The sequence below is a fragment of the Empidonax traillii genome, unplaced genomic scaffold (assembly GCF_003031625.1).
Source record: "Empidonax traillii isolate 1590-97213 ecotype Southwest subspecies unplaced genomic scaffold, ASM303162v1 scaffold27:size3997909, whole genome shotgun sequence".
In the NCBI taxonomy this organism is placed as follows: domain Eukaryota; kingdom Metazoa; phylum Chordata; class Aves; order Passeriformes; family Tyrannidae; genus Empidonax; species Empidonax traillii.
In genome coordinates, this window is record NW_020955220.1 from 1,378,821 (window position 1) to 1,396,444 (window position 17,624).

At 55.0% G+C, this 17,624-nt stretch overlaps 1 protein-coding gene across 2 annotated transcripts in view; it reads right to left on the reverse strand.

The window, feature by feature from the left end:
* SLIT1 (slit guidance ligand 1) overlaps positions 1-9,017 on the reverse strand; it is a 61,619-nt gene extending 52,602 nt beyond the window's left edge. For both annotated transcript variants that reach the window (XM_027908214.1, XM_027908208.1), the window contains exon 1: positions 8,708-9,017. In XM_027908214.1, the coding sequence (XP_027764015.1) occupies positions 8,708-8,910 (203 nt within the window). In that variant the 5' untranslated portion in view covers positions 8,911-9,017. The remainder of the gene's footprint in view (positions 1-8,707) is intronic.
* Between the last annotated feature and the right edge of the window lie 8,607 nt (positions 9,018-17,624).

The window sequence follows — 17,624 nt, forward strand, 5'->3', positions numbered from 1 at the left end:
CCCCCCCCCCCATTTTGCTCTGGGAAGAGAAAAGTCATTAAAACAAGCAGTCCCTTTGCTACACTGCTTGTGGATCATCCCACTCCCAGATGGGATGTCTGTGCTGCAGCAGGGTTCGTTAGACTGGATTTGCATAGTCTGGGTTTATATTTGGTTTCTAGCTTTGGATGGCTTATTTCATTCCCAGGGGGTCTGATATGTCTTTTCCTTTTGCAGGGTTTGGAGATACACTAACTCCGTAACAACCTCAGAGAGCACAAATGCTGAGAGTTAATTTATTAAATACAGCCAACATGAGTGATATTTCCCTGGGCACTGATTTATCAGGAGCGGGAAGGAGCAGACAGTGCAATCCCACTATCCATACTCCATTGCAAAGCATCAGCTATTCGGCACACACGTGACTCCTGTCCTTGTGGCTTAGCTCCGCTCCACTCTCCCACCGAGGCAGAAATCCTAACTGCTGTGATCCCTGGACTCCTGCTCTTAAGAAGGCAGAGGGAAAGTCCGTGAGATGAATCCCAGCATTTGCACCCCAAAGCAGCAAAATGTGCCCCAGCCCTGTGAGCACCAGTATAGAGCAGGTGCCCACAGCACCCAGGCAGCGACTGCAGGAGCTGGCAGAGAAGCGTCTGTGCTCCTGCAGTGCCTGCTCTGAGGGTTGCTGCTGCCCTGGTGCCAGCAAGGCTGGCAGTCCCATCTTTCATGTAATATGTCCCTCCCTCCAAGGTCTTTTTGCTCGTGGCTCAGAGCACCAGCCCCTAAGGGCACGGCTCCCCTCCCAGCAGCTCATCCCAGAGTCCTGACCCCAGCTGGAGCCAGCAGTGCCAGATAATAATCAGGGAAGCAGAGAAATGAAGGTTGTAAGGTCACGCACCCCAAGCAGTACCTCTGCCACCCTCCATCAATCCACGCAGATGCATGCATTGCTCCTTCAGGGACAGAGACTGACACTCCCCTGAGCCCTACTCCAGGACGCCACTGCTCCTGCCTCAAGGACGTTTTACAAAATCTGACCTGAACCCCTCTCACTACAGATGAAATCCATTCCTGCCTGCCACCATGGTGCAGAGATCATGCTGCTGCCTTGCCCATGCAGGCCCCTTTCCCATCCCCATCCCCCCAACAAGCCCCAAGCCCCAGGGGCATAGCTCTCCCTTGGGGCCTCTCTGCCTTGCACAGACAGGAACCCCTCTGCTCGTGCTCCCATTCCACATCTGTGCTCCCACCAAACACTTTCCTTGAGTCTGCAGGCAACAACATCCTTTCTGTCAGTCCATTCTGCCTGTTCATCAAACCCACTTTGAAATCTCAGCCCAGTCTCCAGCCCTCTTGCATCTCTCTCAGCCCGGTGGCATCTGCAACTGTCATAAGCAGCTCGTGTCCCATCACACAGACACCTAATGGAAACATGGATGAGGCTCAGACCCCAGACTGACCCCTCTGCTCAGAACTGGGGGACAGAGCAGCTGCAACCTTTCATCCTACACTTTTATTGCATTTTTCAAGTCTTCTCAAGATTTCACCGGCTGCTTAAATGTAACTGAGTCCCAGCACAGCCCTGCTGAGCTGCTCAAGCAGCAAAAGGCAGGGTAAGAGCCTTTCCCAGTCCCAGGAGAGCTGGTTGCCTCCAGTGCTGGCACAGAGGGACACTCACCCCTGCAGCCCATATGGGCAGGGCTGGGTGCTAACTCCATCTGGTACAAGGGGATTACAGGGTGCTGCTGCCCGCTGCTTGGGGAAGGGACACTGGGCGCCCACACCCTGGGCTGACACAGCTACACAAGGAGCTCAGCACCTTCTCCTTTTCCTTCCCATCCCTGTTCTGACCAGACCCCTCAAGAATAGCAAAGTGCCCACAGGATCTATCGAAGTCCCTTTAAGGATGCTGTACACCCCAGAGCAAATGCCTTGCCAGCACCACCCCTATGAGATGCCTGCAGGGTTATGTGCCCAACAGGGAGAGCCCCAAGAGCAGCTGTGCCCATCTCAGCATCACTGCCCTTAGTCGAAGGGGAACCCAGCCCCAAGCACAGCACTGGCCCCCAGAGCACAGGAGGCTCTGTAAGCTTTTACGAGGTACTACAGCAGGTTATCAGCACGACAGATTTTTAAGTGTTACAAACAGCATCGATCATGAAGTAACAGCGAGGATCCGGAAGGCTTTCTGTTCTCCTAACTTCTCTCTGGGGTTTTCATGCCACAGCCATTAGCCACTCGCAGTCAGGGAATGCTTTACACTCACGCGCTCATTGTGGTGTGTCACCTTCAGGTTAAAAATAAATAAATAAATAACCTCCCTCAACCCCCATGGGAGAGAGAAAAGGCAGCAGGTCATTTCTGTTTCACAAATGAGGAAACAGGCAGCCAAGAAAACAGCCTGGATACCCGCAAAATTGGGCTTTTTGTGCTGTGCTGAGTAGCCTGGTAAGGAGCTGTGCTCTACCTCATCTGCTTTCCAGGGCAGGGGAGTTTGCCCAGCCCTCAGGCTTCATCCTGCCACTCATCAAATTGAGTTCCAATCCATCCTGCAAGACACCTGTTATAGATGCCTGCTCAATCCTGGACCAGCTGGGTCTCGTGGTGCATCCCATTTGGGACTTAGGGCTTTCTCCTACCAAAACATATCCAGGGCCAGGAGCTTGCATCTCTCCCACTCTTGGTGCCCAGGGCTGCTCCTTGGCTGCATCGCTTGAAAAATTAATTTCCCTTTTTTCTGATCTTCCTCCTCCTAGCAGCCTCTCTCCCCCATAGGACACTTGCCTCTGCTATTTTGAGCAGCAAGTGCATCCAAAATGCATGCCAGGGAAGCAGACAGTCACCACAGCCTCAGAGTCTGAATGTGGCAGGGAGGTCTGAGATGGCACCAGAGGGGACAGCCTGGAACCGACCCTGCACCAACATGGAACAGAGGTTCCCTCCATCCTACCTTATTCCCTTATGGCTTCTAGCAGTGCTGCAACCCTAAGGACCTGGCTGCAAACTATCCTTCTCGCTGCTCACACTGCTAATTGCAGCCTGGTGCTATACAGCAGGAAAACCTCTGCTGCCCTCACTGCTCCTGCCAATGCAGCCATCCCCTGATGTCCCCTGAGTGGGGACAGGGGCCAGCTGCCGGAGCTGGCCTTGAAGCTACTCACACTGGAAGCCTGCCAGGGAGCAGTGATCTGGGTCTGACATCCCCCGGGATGAGGCCATTTGCTAATGCACAACTGGTTTTTTACTGCTTTTCAGCAAAACATGCACAGAAACATCTCCTTGCCTCTCAGGTTTTATGAAAGGTTATTTCAGTAGCAATAAAGAGGATGCATCGTGGGGCTAAGCAGTTCTGGAGCCGGCAGAGAACCATGAAGGGCTTGGAAGTGAGACAAAGACAGCCTCCCCCGGTTGCCCACCTCACTCTCCCGTGCATGCTCGCCTGCCCCAGGTTCCCAGGGAGCAAACTGGAGCAGGAATACAGGAAAAGCCCCTCTCAATGCAGGGTCATGGGCTTGTACACCTTTCCCTGGACAGAACACCCTTTCTCTGCCCCCACCACCCTGGTGGCACCCCAAATCCCCTCTGTTCCCTCAGGCTGTGGGCTCTGCTGCCCCTCGGGGGTGTCTTGTGCATCCTTGGCCTTTTATATCTGCCTCGCTCTTTCCCCCGGCTGGAGGTTCAATAGAAAACAATGAAGTAGGGGAGAATGAAACTCAAAGCAAATGCACATCCTGTAACAAGTCTGTAACTGGACTGTTCCTGTGTGCTACCCTGCACTGGCACCACTGCCACTGTGCCCAGCTCACCCTGGAGCTGCAGGCTCTGGGGACAGCAGCAAGAGTGTTTGAAGGTGCACACAAGAGACCCAGAATTAAAGCTGGAAACAATTCCCCTTCCTTGCTCCCACCTCAGCAGCGAGGAATTGCTGTTAGCAGTGCATCACTCTGAAGGAGCAAAGTGGCAGCACATTTAAGGCAAAAATATCTGTTTTAAAGGATGCAGTAAAACAGAGCCAGGGAAGGGTTTATAGAGAAGCAATTGCTATGTGGGGTGAGAAGTGGTCACCAGAGGCCAATCCACCCAGCTTTATTGCCTGTTACTGGTGACTTTTCCCAACCAGGGGACAATAGATCCTCTGCTATCAGCCTCGACTTCAGTCAATACAAACACGACATAGTTTTTTAAACTAATATTTTTCCAGCATGCAATTCCATGGAGAGGGAGAACGCAGCGTTACCATGGCGATATATAGACAGCATCTGCCTTGGACGTAGCTGAAGGGAGAAATTGGAATAGAATTGCAAATTTCCTCTGTCCAGGAAGGCTCCCAAGGAAGCCACTGCAGCGGGCTGAGCAGGCTGCCTTCCCCAGCCAGTCCACATCCTCCCACTGCCCAGCACTGGCTCTCCCAAGAACTGAGGGAAGCGGGGCCAGCCTAGTACTGCTCTGGCTGGATATAGGTCCTGCCCCAGAACTCTGCAAAACCTGCAAAGTGCCTCTACAACTACTCTGCTCACTGCAAACTTGCCTGAGCACTTCAGGAAAGGGAGAGGTTGACTCTCCCGAAGTGCTTCCTAAGAATGAACATTCCCTGAAGCCCCTGAAAGGAGCAGCAGCCCAACAACTGGTGTGGAATGCACAAGTGCTGCTGCAATACACCAGCCTTGCTGCTGCAAGACATTTTGATTAACTGGTGAGAGGTAGATGCAGGTGAATGAATTAAACACGCTCTGAACAAGAGCTCACTGCTGGAATTTTGGCTGGGGATGGTTGGGCAGCATGTGAGTGTGCTTCAGGTGCAGCTGTCCTGGCATCGTGTTCCCATGCCCGAAGGCTAGACCTCAGTGCATCTTCTTTTCACCAGTGCACACAGGGGGGTGGCAGAGCTGGCTGCAGCCTAGATGAGGCCTATTTCAGCACAAGCACACCCCAACTTTGGAAACAAGGCAAACAGAAGCCTTGATGAAATGCTGAGGCCAGGGACCCTGAAAGGGAAAAAACAGAGCCAAAGGGTGTGGAGACCCAGCTCTGCCTCCCTTCATACAGGGCAGAAGGGCACTGCACAGCCCATGGTGAGATGGGGGATGTTCAGCCCACTGGAGAGGAGGCAAAAGGGGTGAGTAGGGCAATTCTCAGCTGTCAGCTGAAAACTTCAAAAGCAGGAGCACGTGCAACACCATGACACTCAATTCATCCCCCACATGCAAAGAACTGGACTGGAAGCCGCCATTTGATAGTGGCAAATCTGCACTGATCCTGCTGGCTTGGGGAGATCGCCCCACCTCTGTGACAGGGCAGTCTGCTCTTCAGAGACATGTTCAAAGGAAGAAAGAAAGAAAGAAAGAAAAGCAAGCTAACGGGGACAAGAACTGTGCCCTTCTCTCTGGTGGCTGAGGCCTGAGGGACTCCTGGGAGCAGATAACACTGTAGTGCTGGAGGATTATCATCCATCTTGCCTACGATGCCTTCAGGACTGGCTCTATCGTGCTTGCCAGAGGCGTAGGCAGGAGGGCACGCAGCCATGCAAAGTGCCCAGAGACTTTGCTGTTTCCCACCTTGCTGCAGCAAAACCCTCTTTGCTAGGTGCATGATTCAATCAGAGATGCATAAACCCCCATTTACGTTGGGTTGCAGACTAGAAGGCACTTAGGGAGCGATGTGCCGTGCCCTGGTGCAAGGGATGGGGGGTCCTGTGTCCCCCGCGCCCCATGCAGCCATCCCTCATGCTCTATCCTAGACACGTCTGCAGCCCTTATCCTCAACCAACAGCGTGGCACCAGGGACACAGCTCCCAGGAAACCCTGAAGCGGAAGACAAGACGATTTGTCCCCACCCCATGATTCTCCAAAGCTGCAGTGACTCTGCAAGGCAAATAATTCCCTCTTCAAAGGGAAAGGACGTATTTCAAAAGCAGTGAAACCACAGGGCGTTGCTGACTGAGCCCCCACAATGACTTTGGCAGCACCAGCAGGCATGGCTACAGCAGCAGTGCTGCCCTGTCCAGGGGTTTGACTGGAGGTTAGGTGGGAGACTGGAGAAAGCCTGGAGCCTCCAAACACTGCACTGCCATGCAACAGGTGAGAAATACAACAGCAGGGACACCAATGCTCACCGGCACTGTGGGATACATGGCAAGATTGGCATTGCTCATGCTGTGCTTCTTGAGGCTTGGGAAAAGAGGCAGGCAGTGGAGAGCACTGATAAGAGGCTGATGACTTCCCACAGAGAGCCTGGCCCTGGAGAGAGCAAGTCCCGAGCACAGACCCTGCTGCAGGCTCCTGTGGTTGCTAGCTGACCTCGCTCCATCAGGCGGTGAGGAGTTGGAGACTGAGAGATGGAGCCTCTTTACAGGGAACTCAAACTCACTTAAGAGATGTTACAGCAGGATTTCACTGTCAGACATAGACCTGCTCTGCACAGACACCCTCAAGCACCTGCAAGGGTGTGCAACACAGTGGGAAGTAGTTATCCAACAGACAACACCCATGGGAGAGCAGCATAACTAGCTCAGCCCAGCCAGGAGATCCAGCATCGCCAGCTGCATGAAAATACAGAAAACCCAATCCTGCTGGGTGGTGATGGATATGGAGGACTAGATCGGTGGAGGCAGAACAGGAGACAGAAAACAGGGCCCACTGCCAGAGGGGGAGAAATGCCCTGCCAAGGCAGGAGTGAGACACCCACCAGGGGCATCCTCCATCAGCCCACTCCAGCATTGCCTCATTTGAGCTGTGCTGAGCACCTGCCTGGCGGGCAGAGGTGGGGGCTCAATGCACACACTCCCCCAGCATCCTGGCACACAGCAGCATGGAAAGCTGATGCTGAGGAGCCCTCCGAGCTCTCTGGAAAACAGAAAGGGCTGGAGCAGGTTATACACAAACCTTACCCCTGCTCTGAGTACAGAGGAAAGGGGGATCCTGTCTCAGACCTCAGAAACCGGGTCTATGGGATGGCAGCACACAGCAGCCTGGTTGCTGTGCTGGGTAATAATCATCTGTACGAGGATAATTATGGTGGGAGAAGAGAAAACTCCTCTGAAGTGGTATCCCACAGAGCTCACAGCGCTGCATGCTGGGTGCAGCCTCGGCAGCTGCAAAGCTGCCTGCAGTCCCTCCCTGTAGTCCCTGCCTGCATGGTCTCTGCCCAGCTGCAAGCAAAGGGCACATTCATACTCCAGGAGCCCCAAGCAGCACAGCACGGGGCCAGGAGCCCCGTGTGTAGCTTCCCAGGATGCATCCTTCAGCTCTCCTGCCCAAGGAGGCAGCAGCTCAACACTTCCCTGCACTGCAAGACAGATGTAGGGACAGCCTGGCCCCAGGGCTTGGGATAGAGGGCTACTGTGCCACTGTGCTCCATTGCAGTCTGGGATGGGCCACCTGCTGCTACTGAGTGGAGAGGGCAGGCTGGGGACAGCTGCAGGGACTGGGGACACCTGCATGCCAGGAACCTGCTGCCTGCAGTGGATTGGACATGGTCAGCTCATGCGGATCTCCTTGGGGTGGGAACCCCCTGCAGCCACAGGATCCCAAGCAGGTAAACCTGCCCAGCCAGGATCAGCAGCAAAGAGGCACCCATCCTGCTCGGGGGAGCTCAGTGGGTGACACAGGACCCCCACAGCCAGCTGGACCATGACTGTGAGAGAAAAGCTTTCTCTATGGGAGTCCAGCCAAGAGAGCCAGGGACACCCGCCATGACCCCTAGGGACCTGGTAAGGGCTTTGATCAGCAGTGAGGTGCAGGCACAGGGGACTAGGGGGGTCGGGTAAGCTGTGTGCTTGGCTGGAGGCTGGGCACACCGTGGGGAGGTCCCAAGGGGAGAAGAGGGGAACGGGACCTGATCCTAGCACCATGTGCAGCACTCCCAGGAAGGCTTCCCAGGGACAAAGGGGTGCCCAGTACGGGTAGGGGCTTGGGGTGACAGGGTCCCTCAGAGAACTCTACTCCAGCTGTGTGGGTATCCTGTGTCAAGTCACACCTGCCTGTGGGTGCCATGGGGCTAGCAGCCCATTCTGGTTTGCCCCAGTGCAAAGGCTCCCCCTGGAGCAACCCACCCCCTCAAGCACAGCTCCAGTCCCAAACCCACTCTACATGCTTGCACACAGACTGGCACACGCGGGTTCTTGCTCATGCCGGACCCCTTGCACACCTCTCCCACAGGGAAAGGCTTGCACACACACTGTGCCCCAGCAGGCTCTCACACGCACTGCTCACCATCTCGACGGGCTATTGCACACCCCTCACGGAGGGGATGATGCACGTACACAACAAGCTCTTGCACACGCACCCCCTGGATAGGCACTCATATACACACCCAAGCCCCGCGCGTAGCGGGACGCTGCGCATCACCCACCCCACCACCCCACCACATGCACCTTTTCATCAGGCGGCTGTGGCCCCACTGGCATTTGCACAAATACTGCCCTTAAGAGACACTGTGGGCACTTGCACACCCCTCCAGAAGGCTGCTGCACATCCCCGCCACGGACAGCTTCTTGCACACGCATCCCCTTACGGGCTCCCGCACACACTCCTGACAGGCTCCTGAGCGCGCACCGCACCCCGCACGGGGCTCTTGCCCACGCAGCCTCGCGAGGCACTCGCACTGGTTCCCCACACGCTTTTGGGCACGCAACCCCAGGACAAGCCCCCCGGACCCAGCGCCCCGCCGGGCTCCCGCACCCGCGCCGCCGCACGCCCGCCGGCGGCGGACAAAGCCCGGCGGTACTCACAGGCGCTCGGTGCCGCGGGGGATGCTGCGGGGCACGGCACGCAGGGCCGAGCCGTGGCAGTCCACCGTGGTGCCGCTGCAGGCGCACAGCGGCGGGCAGGCGGCGGCGCGGCCCCGGCACAGCACGGCGCACACCAGCAGCCAGGCGGCGGCCCGCAGCCCCGCCGGGACCCCCGCCGCCCCTCCGGGGGTCGGGGCCGCCATGGCAGCGGGCAGGAGGGTCAGGCGGCGCGGCCGCTGCGCATCACCGGGGAGCGGAGCTGGGCTCGCCGCCGTTCGGCTCGGCACGGCTCGGCTGGGCTGCGGGGCGAGAGCCCCGTCGGCGCACACCCGCCCACCCTCACTGCCGCCCCATCCCGCAGCCCAGGCTCAGCCCCCGCACTGGCTCCTCCCTCCCGCCCTGCCCGCCCCGACGGGCCCCCCCGCCACCGCCTCCGCCCCTCCCCGCTCCCCCGGTACCCGCCGCGGCGGAGGTAGCAGGGGTCCTGGCCGGGCAGGGCACCGGCACTTCGGCAGCCGGAGCCGTCGGGGCTCTGTGCCGCCCCGGCCGTGCAGCAAGGTGGGCTCAGGCTCGGTCCCCCCACCTGGGCCAGTGCGGTTGCCCTGCGGGGCAGCCGAGTTTCCCCGGGAGGTAGCTGCGGAATTCCGGGTTGCGGGCAGCGGCATCCCGGGGACTGGCAGAGACCTGAGAAGCAAACTGTGAGCCGGGAGGTCGCAAGCAGAGCATTCCCACCTCTCCTCGGGGGGTGCCAAAAGCTTTCGCGTCCCCTGGTGTGCTCCAGGGAGGCTTGTCCTGTCTCCCACCCGGCAGCCCGAAGCCCCGTCCCGTCATCCACAGAGACCAGGTGAGGCGCGGGTACCCGGCAGCCCGCGGGGACTGCACGGCAGGCTGGCTCTCCTTAGCCAGGATGGTACCTGGTATGTGCGTGGGAATCGTGTGGTGGAGCAACCCAGCACAACAGAGGGAACTTGGGAGGCTTTGCTGCTTTGCTCTTTGCCCCACACACAGACAGCAAATCTTGAAGTCCCATCTGTGGCATTAGCTGTGTTCTCAGAAATGTGAGCATTGTATTCATTTTATTACCTTCCATTTTCTTCCCCGAGGTCTGCAAGTGTAAAGCGAGAGGGTGTAATCAGGAGAGCTGGTCACCTGTTTTATAAGTAGCACCTGAAACACTCATAACCCCATGGCTCCAAGAGCTGAGTCCTTAAAAAAAACAACAGGCATTTTGAAGTGCTCTGCAGAGCCCTGGGTGCTGGCAGCAACTGCCACAAGTGTCCTTCTCAGCAAGGAAACCCATGAAAGGAGGGTAGGTGGGAGCCTATTGCACTGCACCACAGCGGGAGGAGAGGTGTGTGAGCATGGACACCACGCTGCACACCCATTTCCCCACTCAGCAGGATATTTACAGGGATGGTGGCAGATCCTAGGAGGAGGAGTGCCTCAAATCAACGCCTTCTGCATATGGAGCTCCACAAGCTCCTTAATCAGGGCGAGAGGGAGGTGTCTGCATGGGGTCCTGCTCTAGTGAGGGCCACCTCACACACACACAGGGTTGCAGCAGCTTGGCCCAGATGAGCAGCCCTTTCCCATCCCGAATGCTGGCTCCCATCATCTGTCTGCATTTTCGTGACATCTCCTTCCTCTGGCCCCAATCCCGGGAGGAAGCTGTGCCTGAGATGGATGAAAGGGGTTTGTTCCCCGTTGCTACCCAGCAGCCCTGACAGCGAGGAAGATGAGCTGCTTCCCAGGACTCTGGGACCCGACCCTTTGCTGGCACAGCTTTTGTAGAGGTGGCCCTGCAGCCTGTCCTGGGGCTCCCAGGGATACCCTGGTGGCAATGGCACATAAAGAGGCCCTGTACTAAATATCTCAGCTGAATTTTGGGGCATGAAGGTTGTTTCTGAGTGGCTCAGTGTTCCCCAAAGCTGGCCACTACCAGTGTGATGCTTATGATCCTCCTTCCTCCCAAACTTCCCCTCACCCCTTGGCCAGCGGAGCAGAACCGGGTCTTCCTAACCTGCCCTTTACCTCTGATGCCTGCGGGAAGGAACAAGAGATCTTGTTTCCTCCCTTCTGCATGCACTTGCCTCAGGCAAATCCTTGTGATCTGCAGAAAAACAGGCTCCCTCCATCTCTGTGCCCAGCTGCAGCAACACACAGTCAATTACAGCCGGGGCCATGGTCTTGGCACAGGGGGTGGCCTGGAGCCCACCATCACCTACCCTGCTTCCAGGTGTATAGGGCTGGGGGGATGAGAACCCCATTTCAGGCCAGCATCCACATTTTCTCCTGTGGGCACCTCAACTCCTGCTATCCTGTGGCAGCTTTTGCCTCCGCCTGCTACGCAGCCAGCACCCCATGACCTGGGACCACGGGGCATCCCACTGAGCTGGGCTGCCAGACACGGCCGAACCCTTGGCAGCTGCTCCATTACAAAAGCAACCCCCTTGCAGAGCTGCCAACATGACAATGGCTGAGCGAGCCAGGACAGCAGAGTGGGGGCACAGGCTGTGCACCAAGACCCTCCTCCCACACCTCAGCTCCTGGTGTGTTAGGGTGATCCCAGATCACCCAGGCACCCTGATGGGGTGGGCCTCGGAGAGCAACAGCTGCCTGGGAAAAGCCCAGGGTGCCTCTGAATATGGATGAGGAGCAGAGAGAAAAATAAACCCCAAACTTCTTTATCAGGGGAGGCCTGGTCCTGCCGTCTGCCACCGGGATTTGGGCCAAACTGCTTGATAGAGAGAGAGAGACCATCTGGATTGTCTGATGGGCTCTGGGTTTGGTTAAAATGAAGCAGAAGCTTTTTTTGTAGGAGTTTTCATGGGAAGATCCGGGGAAGGATTCCAGGGTACGCGCCAGACCTGTCGTGCAAAGAGATGCGAAGCAGCTACAAACCTTCAAACAAAAAATTGCTGCCAGTTTTAAGCCAAGCCCCCCAGGGCAGCATCCAGGCACTTCCACCCACACAGGATGGGTCACAGCTCACCCCCGTTAACTCTCCCACAGGCTCGGCTGTCTCTGTGTCCCTTTCAGTGCCACTGGTGGCCAATAGCACCTTCCAGCATGCCTGGGCTTCCAGGCAGTGTGCTGCACCCCACACCTAGGCATGTGAACAGGAGGCAGCACATCCTGGTCCATGCTTGCTATGGCATTTGTGCTGTGCTTCGAAGCAGTGCTGTGGCTGTCACCTGTCCACAGCAGTGCTCAGCCCTTCTCAGGGTAGGATCAGGCACTGCTGAGGAGCAGAAGTGTTTAAAACACAGGCAATAGGGATCTGGTGGGTTGGCACTGACTGGATGCCAGGTGCCCTCCAAAGCCACTCTGTCCCTTCCCTCCTCAGCTGGACAGGGGTGAGAAAATATAATTAAAGGCTCATGGGTCGAGATAAGGGCAGGAAGAGATCATTCACTAGTTTCCAACACGGGCAAAACAGACTTGACTTGGGGAAATTAGTTTAATTTATTACTAAGCAAATCAGAGTAGGATAATGAAGAATAAAACCAAATCTTAAAAACACCTTCCAGCCATACCTCTTTTCTTCCTGGGCTCAACTTCACTCCCAATTTTCTTTACCTCCTCCCTACCAGTGGCACAAGGGGACAGGGAATGGGAGCTGTGGTCAGTTCATCACACTTTGCTGCTTCTTCTTCCTCAGAGCATGGACTTCTCACACTCCTCCCGTGGGCATCCCCCTGCTCTGGCATGGGGTTCTCCACAGGCTGCAGAGGAATCTTTGCTTCACTGTGGTCCTCCATGGGCTGCAGGGGCACACCCTGCCTCAACCTGCTCTTCACCACAGGCTGTAGGGAAATGTGGAACAGGTGCCCGTAACACCTCCTCCCCTTCCTCTTTCACTGTCCTGGGTTTCTGCAGAGTTCTTCCTCTCCCATTTTCTCTGTCTTCTCCCCAGCTGCTGCTGGTGTTGTGAAGCAACTTTTCCCCTTTCTGAAATACATTATCCCAGAGCTGCTACTGCTGTTGGTGATGGGCTCAGCCTTGGCCAGTGGTTGATCCATCTTGGAGCTGACTGTCACTGGCTCCATTGTACATGGAGGAAGCTTCTAGCAGTATTTCACAGAAGACCCCTCACTACCAAAGCTTTGCCACACAAACCCAGCACAAGCACGCATGCACAGTGCCAGGTCCAACTTCCCTGCTAGGGAGCATTTCCAACAGCAGGATCTGTCTCCCCTTGCAGTGGGGCTGTGCTTTGAATTCTGCTGCAACACTACTAAAACGCACCTGGTTCAGGAGCAGTGACCACAAGACCCAGCTAGAGATGTGCTGGGAGCAGAGCGTCCATAACTTTCAGCTTCTCAGTGTCCCCCAGAGATCTTGCACAGGACGGGCTGCCTGCATCTGTCATGCCTGGCCAGCTCAGCTCGTGCTGGGAGGCCAGGCTGCCTTTGTCCAGCCAGACACATTCAGCTTTGGAGAGTGAGGCATTGTGTGGGAGCAGGCCAGTGTGTCAGCCCCGTGAGGGCACCTGTTGGACTTGTGCAGCACGACAATGCCCTTGATGGGTTTATTATAGAGTGGTGCGGGCAGCCGGGGCCACTGGGATCACAGTAAATCTCTCCTGGTGAGCAGCAGCAGGCAGGGCTGGGATGTTCTCTTTCCTGTGTCTCTCCAGGCACAAGCCCTAACTCACAGGCGAACAGCAAAAGCGTTGCCCTGCAGAAATAGCCAGCATTGCCCTGCAAACTGCCAGCACTGCCCTGCAAGCGTGGTCAGCATCACCCTCTAGACACTACCAGCATCACCCTGTGAACACTGCCAGTGTTGCCCTGGGAACACCACCAGCATCACCATGCAAACATGGCCAGCACTGCTCTGTGAATGCGGCTGCGGGAGTGGGGCATCTCTGCTGCCTGGGGACCTTCACCACCAGGATCAAGGGAAAAGAACAGCATCCATTGGGTGCTGTGTGATGATGCAGGAGATGCCAAGGCTCCCAAGCAGGTGGGTTTGGCCCCAGCCTAACATAAAAGGAACTGTCCAGGCGGGGGGAGTGCAACCTGTCACACTGCCTTGAACAATTGCAGAACAGCAGGAGGGGGACAGTCAGCAAGGCACTGCATCCCTGCTTTGTGGCATGGCTGAGCAGAGGGGCTGAGCCCTGCAGCCTGGGCTCCTAAAACCAGCTCTATCCCACAAGGAAAACATTTGCGCCAAGCAGCCCAGATGCAGATGGGGAGATGCTGTTCCCGGCACGGCTGGACACACCAACCGCCTGGGAGCTCTGCGGCGCAGTGCAAGCTGGTTTGAATAAGCCACACGCGAGGAGGTGTTTGTGAAGTGCCTTGCACATGGAAATGCTATTGTTGGTGCAGTGTGGGATCGGGGGCTCCAGGGTCTCCAGATGCAGCAATTGTTCCACATCCGCACTGTGCAGACACACACTCTTTCCCACTCACTCTGCCTGCAGCCACTCATTAACCCTCCTCAATGAAGATGCATTGGAGGGATAATTTACTGTTTAATAGACTAACTTTCCATTTGCTGTTGCCAAGCGCATCCGACATATTTCTCCATGGTGCCATAAACTGCAGCTCTTCTGCCATAAAACCCTGCCTCCCAGAAGGAGCAGGTGGGTTTTCAGGATTCAGCTGATGACCTTGGCCATGGGGTAAGCAGAGACACTGGGCTCTGTTGTTAGAGGAACAGGGCTTGTTCCCACCAAACCCTTTCACATATTGAAATCCCCACTGCACTGATGTCCCTGAACTGGTAAAACATCTAAACTGAGAAATAAGGAGTGTTTCAGCCTGATGGATGAGGGAGGCAGTGTCTCTGTCCTCATTTTGTTAATGAAGATGCCCTGGGTGCAGACAAGCTTGCTTCTGCTCCATATTTATGGCTGGTCCCACACTGGGACGTAATCAATAAGCTGTGTGCCCACTTGGGCTTGTTGTGCTTCCACAGTTGCAGCTGGCCTTTCTGAACCTTTTCAGTCCCAAAATTGTACATGTGTGTCTCTGTGTCCTCTCTCCTTCTCCCCAGACCGTAGAGAGTCACAAGCTACTAGAGGCTGAAAGGAAATCGGATTCTGCACAATGTGTGACAAGGGAGCTGCTTCCACCAGACCCACTTTGCCTCCATCACCCAAATTTCCACACTGTAGAAGAGGCACTTTCAGGGTGCAGGTTCTGCAGGAAGGAGCAGCAGCTTGTTCCCCAGAGGAATAAGCCTGATTGACTGGCTACCAGGGTCTGGATCTGGAGGATGCAGGAAGATGCCAGTAGCTAAAATAACTTGAAAAGGAGATGAAAAGTGTTTAAGCTTGCTTTGTGAGAGCTCTAATTGGCCCTGGATGTGGGCAGGGACTCTCCTTAGAGCTGGAGGACCATGCTGGGGGCTACCTGAAGAGCTAATTTTTGATTTTGAGGACATTCCTCCCCAGTTTCTTTCCCCAGCCTTTCTTTTCTCAGTGCTCTTTATGTTTTTTTTTCACTTTATTTATAGTCCCAGCTTCCCACCTCCACCATCCCTCAGATCATGTAGCCAGGGAGGAAGAACCAGGCACCTCCAAGCCTGCCCCCTCAGGCACATCTGGCCTGGGGGGCCCCCAGTGCCGCGGGGCAGGCAGGGGGTCCCGTCCTGCAGCATGTGCTGTCAGCCCCCTCTTGCGCTGTTGCTGCAGAACGATCTGGGAGAGGCACAATGGAGCCAGAGGCTTTTGTGCAAGAGGTTGCTGAGATCCTGCTCTGCGGGGGAGCAAGGCGAAAAGAAGATGGGAAGAAACAAACCCTAGAAAGGCTGCAGGCTGACACAGACAGCCCCATATCATAGACCTATGCATGCACCCCGTTACACACAGCCACGGTGGCCCAGGCAGGTTTGCACCTCCATTCATCACAATCTCCAGTGGCACAGGAGCTTCAGCCAAAAGCAGAGGATCAAGTGGGACACAGTTCTCTCTGAAAATCACATAAAGCACCGCATGGGAGGGCTGGGTGGTGGATTTGTAAATCTTCCCCAAGAGCAAGGCATGGAAAGCTGCTTTAGCTTGGAAGAGGTAGAACTGTGGAGGGGGCCACAGTAATGCCCACTCCAGCTGGGACTCAGCAGGGAAATGAAAGCTTGGCTCCCTCTGAACCAGACTAGAATAAACACCTGAAAGGCTGGTGCTGGGAAGTATCTGAACCTCACCCTGTGATGTGTGGCTGGGGACAGCTGCTCCTTGCATCAAGGCTCCTAGCACAGGAGCCCAGAGACAACCCTATCACATTCCTCATGAGTGGGCACTTCCCAGGAACAAAGCTGGTCTGGAGCAGGATGAGGCCAGAGTGCTGGTGCCAGTTCAGATCGCACTCTGGTCTACAGCACAAGTGGAAGGTCAGTGTGAGACCCAGAATGGAGATTTTTGGCATCTACATGCCTGCACAGTTTATGAGCTTCAACAAAAAACCCTCACTGGGGAGATGAGTAAACAGAACTAAACATGGTAATTTATTCGCTCCATGAAAAAATATTAGTTAATCCAAGCCAGTGAGACTGTAAAGCCTGATAACTGGTCTGGCTGGTGCCAGCATCTATCGCTAGCACTACTCATGTTTTTTGTCTACACTGTTGCCCTAGGCAGTGAGATGCAGCAGCAACATGACAGCTCCCAGCCACACATGAGAATTTAAGAGAGAAAGAATATCTTATTTCAACTCTGAACCAGGACAGAACAGTCTAAAAAAAAAAAAAACCAAAAAACCAAAACCAACACAACTTGCAAAAATTGATTTAGATAGCAGTGACACTCTGCATAACTTATTTGCAAGTCTGCGCTGTGCAATTTGCGATAAAAACTGTTTAATGAAATGAAGGTGAGCACTGCTTGTTTGTTTTGCAACATCACTGCTGTGCAGGAACACTAAAGGCCAAAGCAAACACACTGAGAGCTGAGTGATCCCCCTCTAAATATGTACCTTCACCCAGCGTTTGGTCCCAGTGGTTGCTGCCCTTTCACTTGCAGTAGAGCATAAGTGCTTGGCTTGTGGCTTCAGGAGCCAAAAACTATTCCTTTTTAAAATTATGTAAGCCAAATAAAGCTGCCACTTTGAATCACAGCTTATCAGGGGGGCGATATTTGGGTTTGCAGTATTGAAAATAGCTGTTGTGAGTTTTTGCATTCCTTTGTTCAGCACGTTCAAGAAGAGAAATGTCTCTCTAGACTCTCATGACCACTTTGAAGTGCACAGAGGCCCATCGCCTCCCGCTCCCTGAGCTCTGGGGAGATGGGGCTCACCAGTCCCATGACACCCAACTGCAGCCCCGGAGGGGAAAGGGGGCCCACTCGGAGCTCACCCCGCAGGAAAGCAGCGCTGGTTTCAAACACACCGTGCTGCTTGCTTCTCCTGCTTGTTTTTCAGTTGCGTGGCAAGGATGTTAATGAGTGTCTGAGCCACGGCAGGCAAGCCCAGGGCATTTCAAACGTGGAAGAACTTCACAGAGAAATAATCTGCATAAAATCTGAGACGCCATTATTAAGAAGGAGGAAAAGAAAATGCAAGCAGAAAGCATCCTCTTTCAGCAGCCAAGAGTGGCAAGAGAAGAATGGTTCTACAGAGAAAAATTTATTCATTTGATCCATTATTTATATAAAGTGTTCTTTGTAAACCTGATTTCCCATCACCCTGGATGACAGCAGGGGGAAGACAGGAAAAGAAGAGGTCCAATTTCATACCTCTGAGGAAAAGACAGCCTGTCTGGGCACCCTATATCATGCTAGTATCCCAGAGGGAACAAGCCCTAGTGTCGTGGGAGGCCAGTGCCATCACTGCAGGTGGGCAGTGCCTCACCAAGCACCCCCCACACTTGTAGCTCTGGGCTTCGGAGCAGACGTTTCCTTCCTTTTAAAGGTGGATGCACCATCAAGCCCTTGCTATCCCAATGAAACTGCTTAAGCCACCAAGCAAAA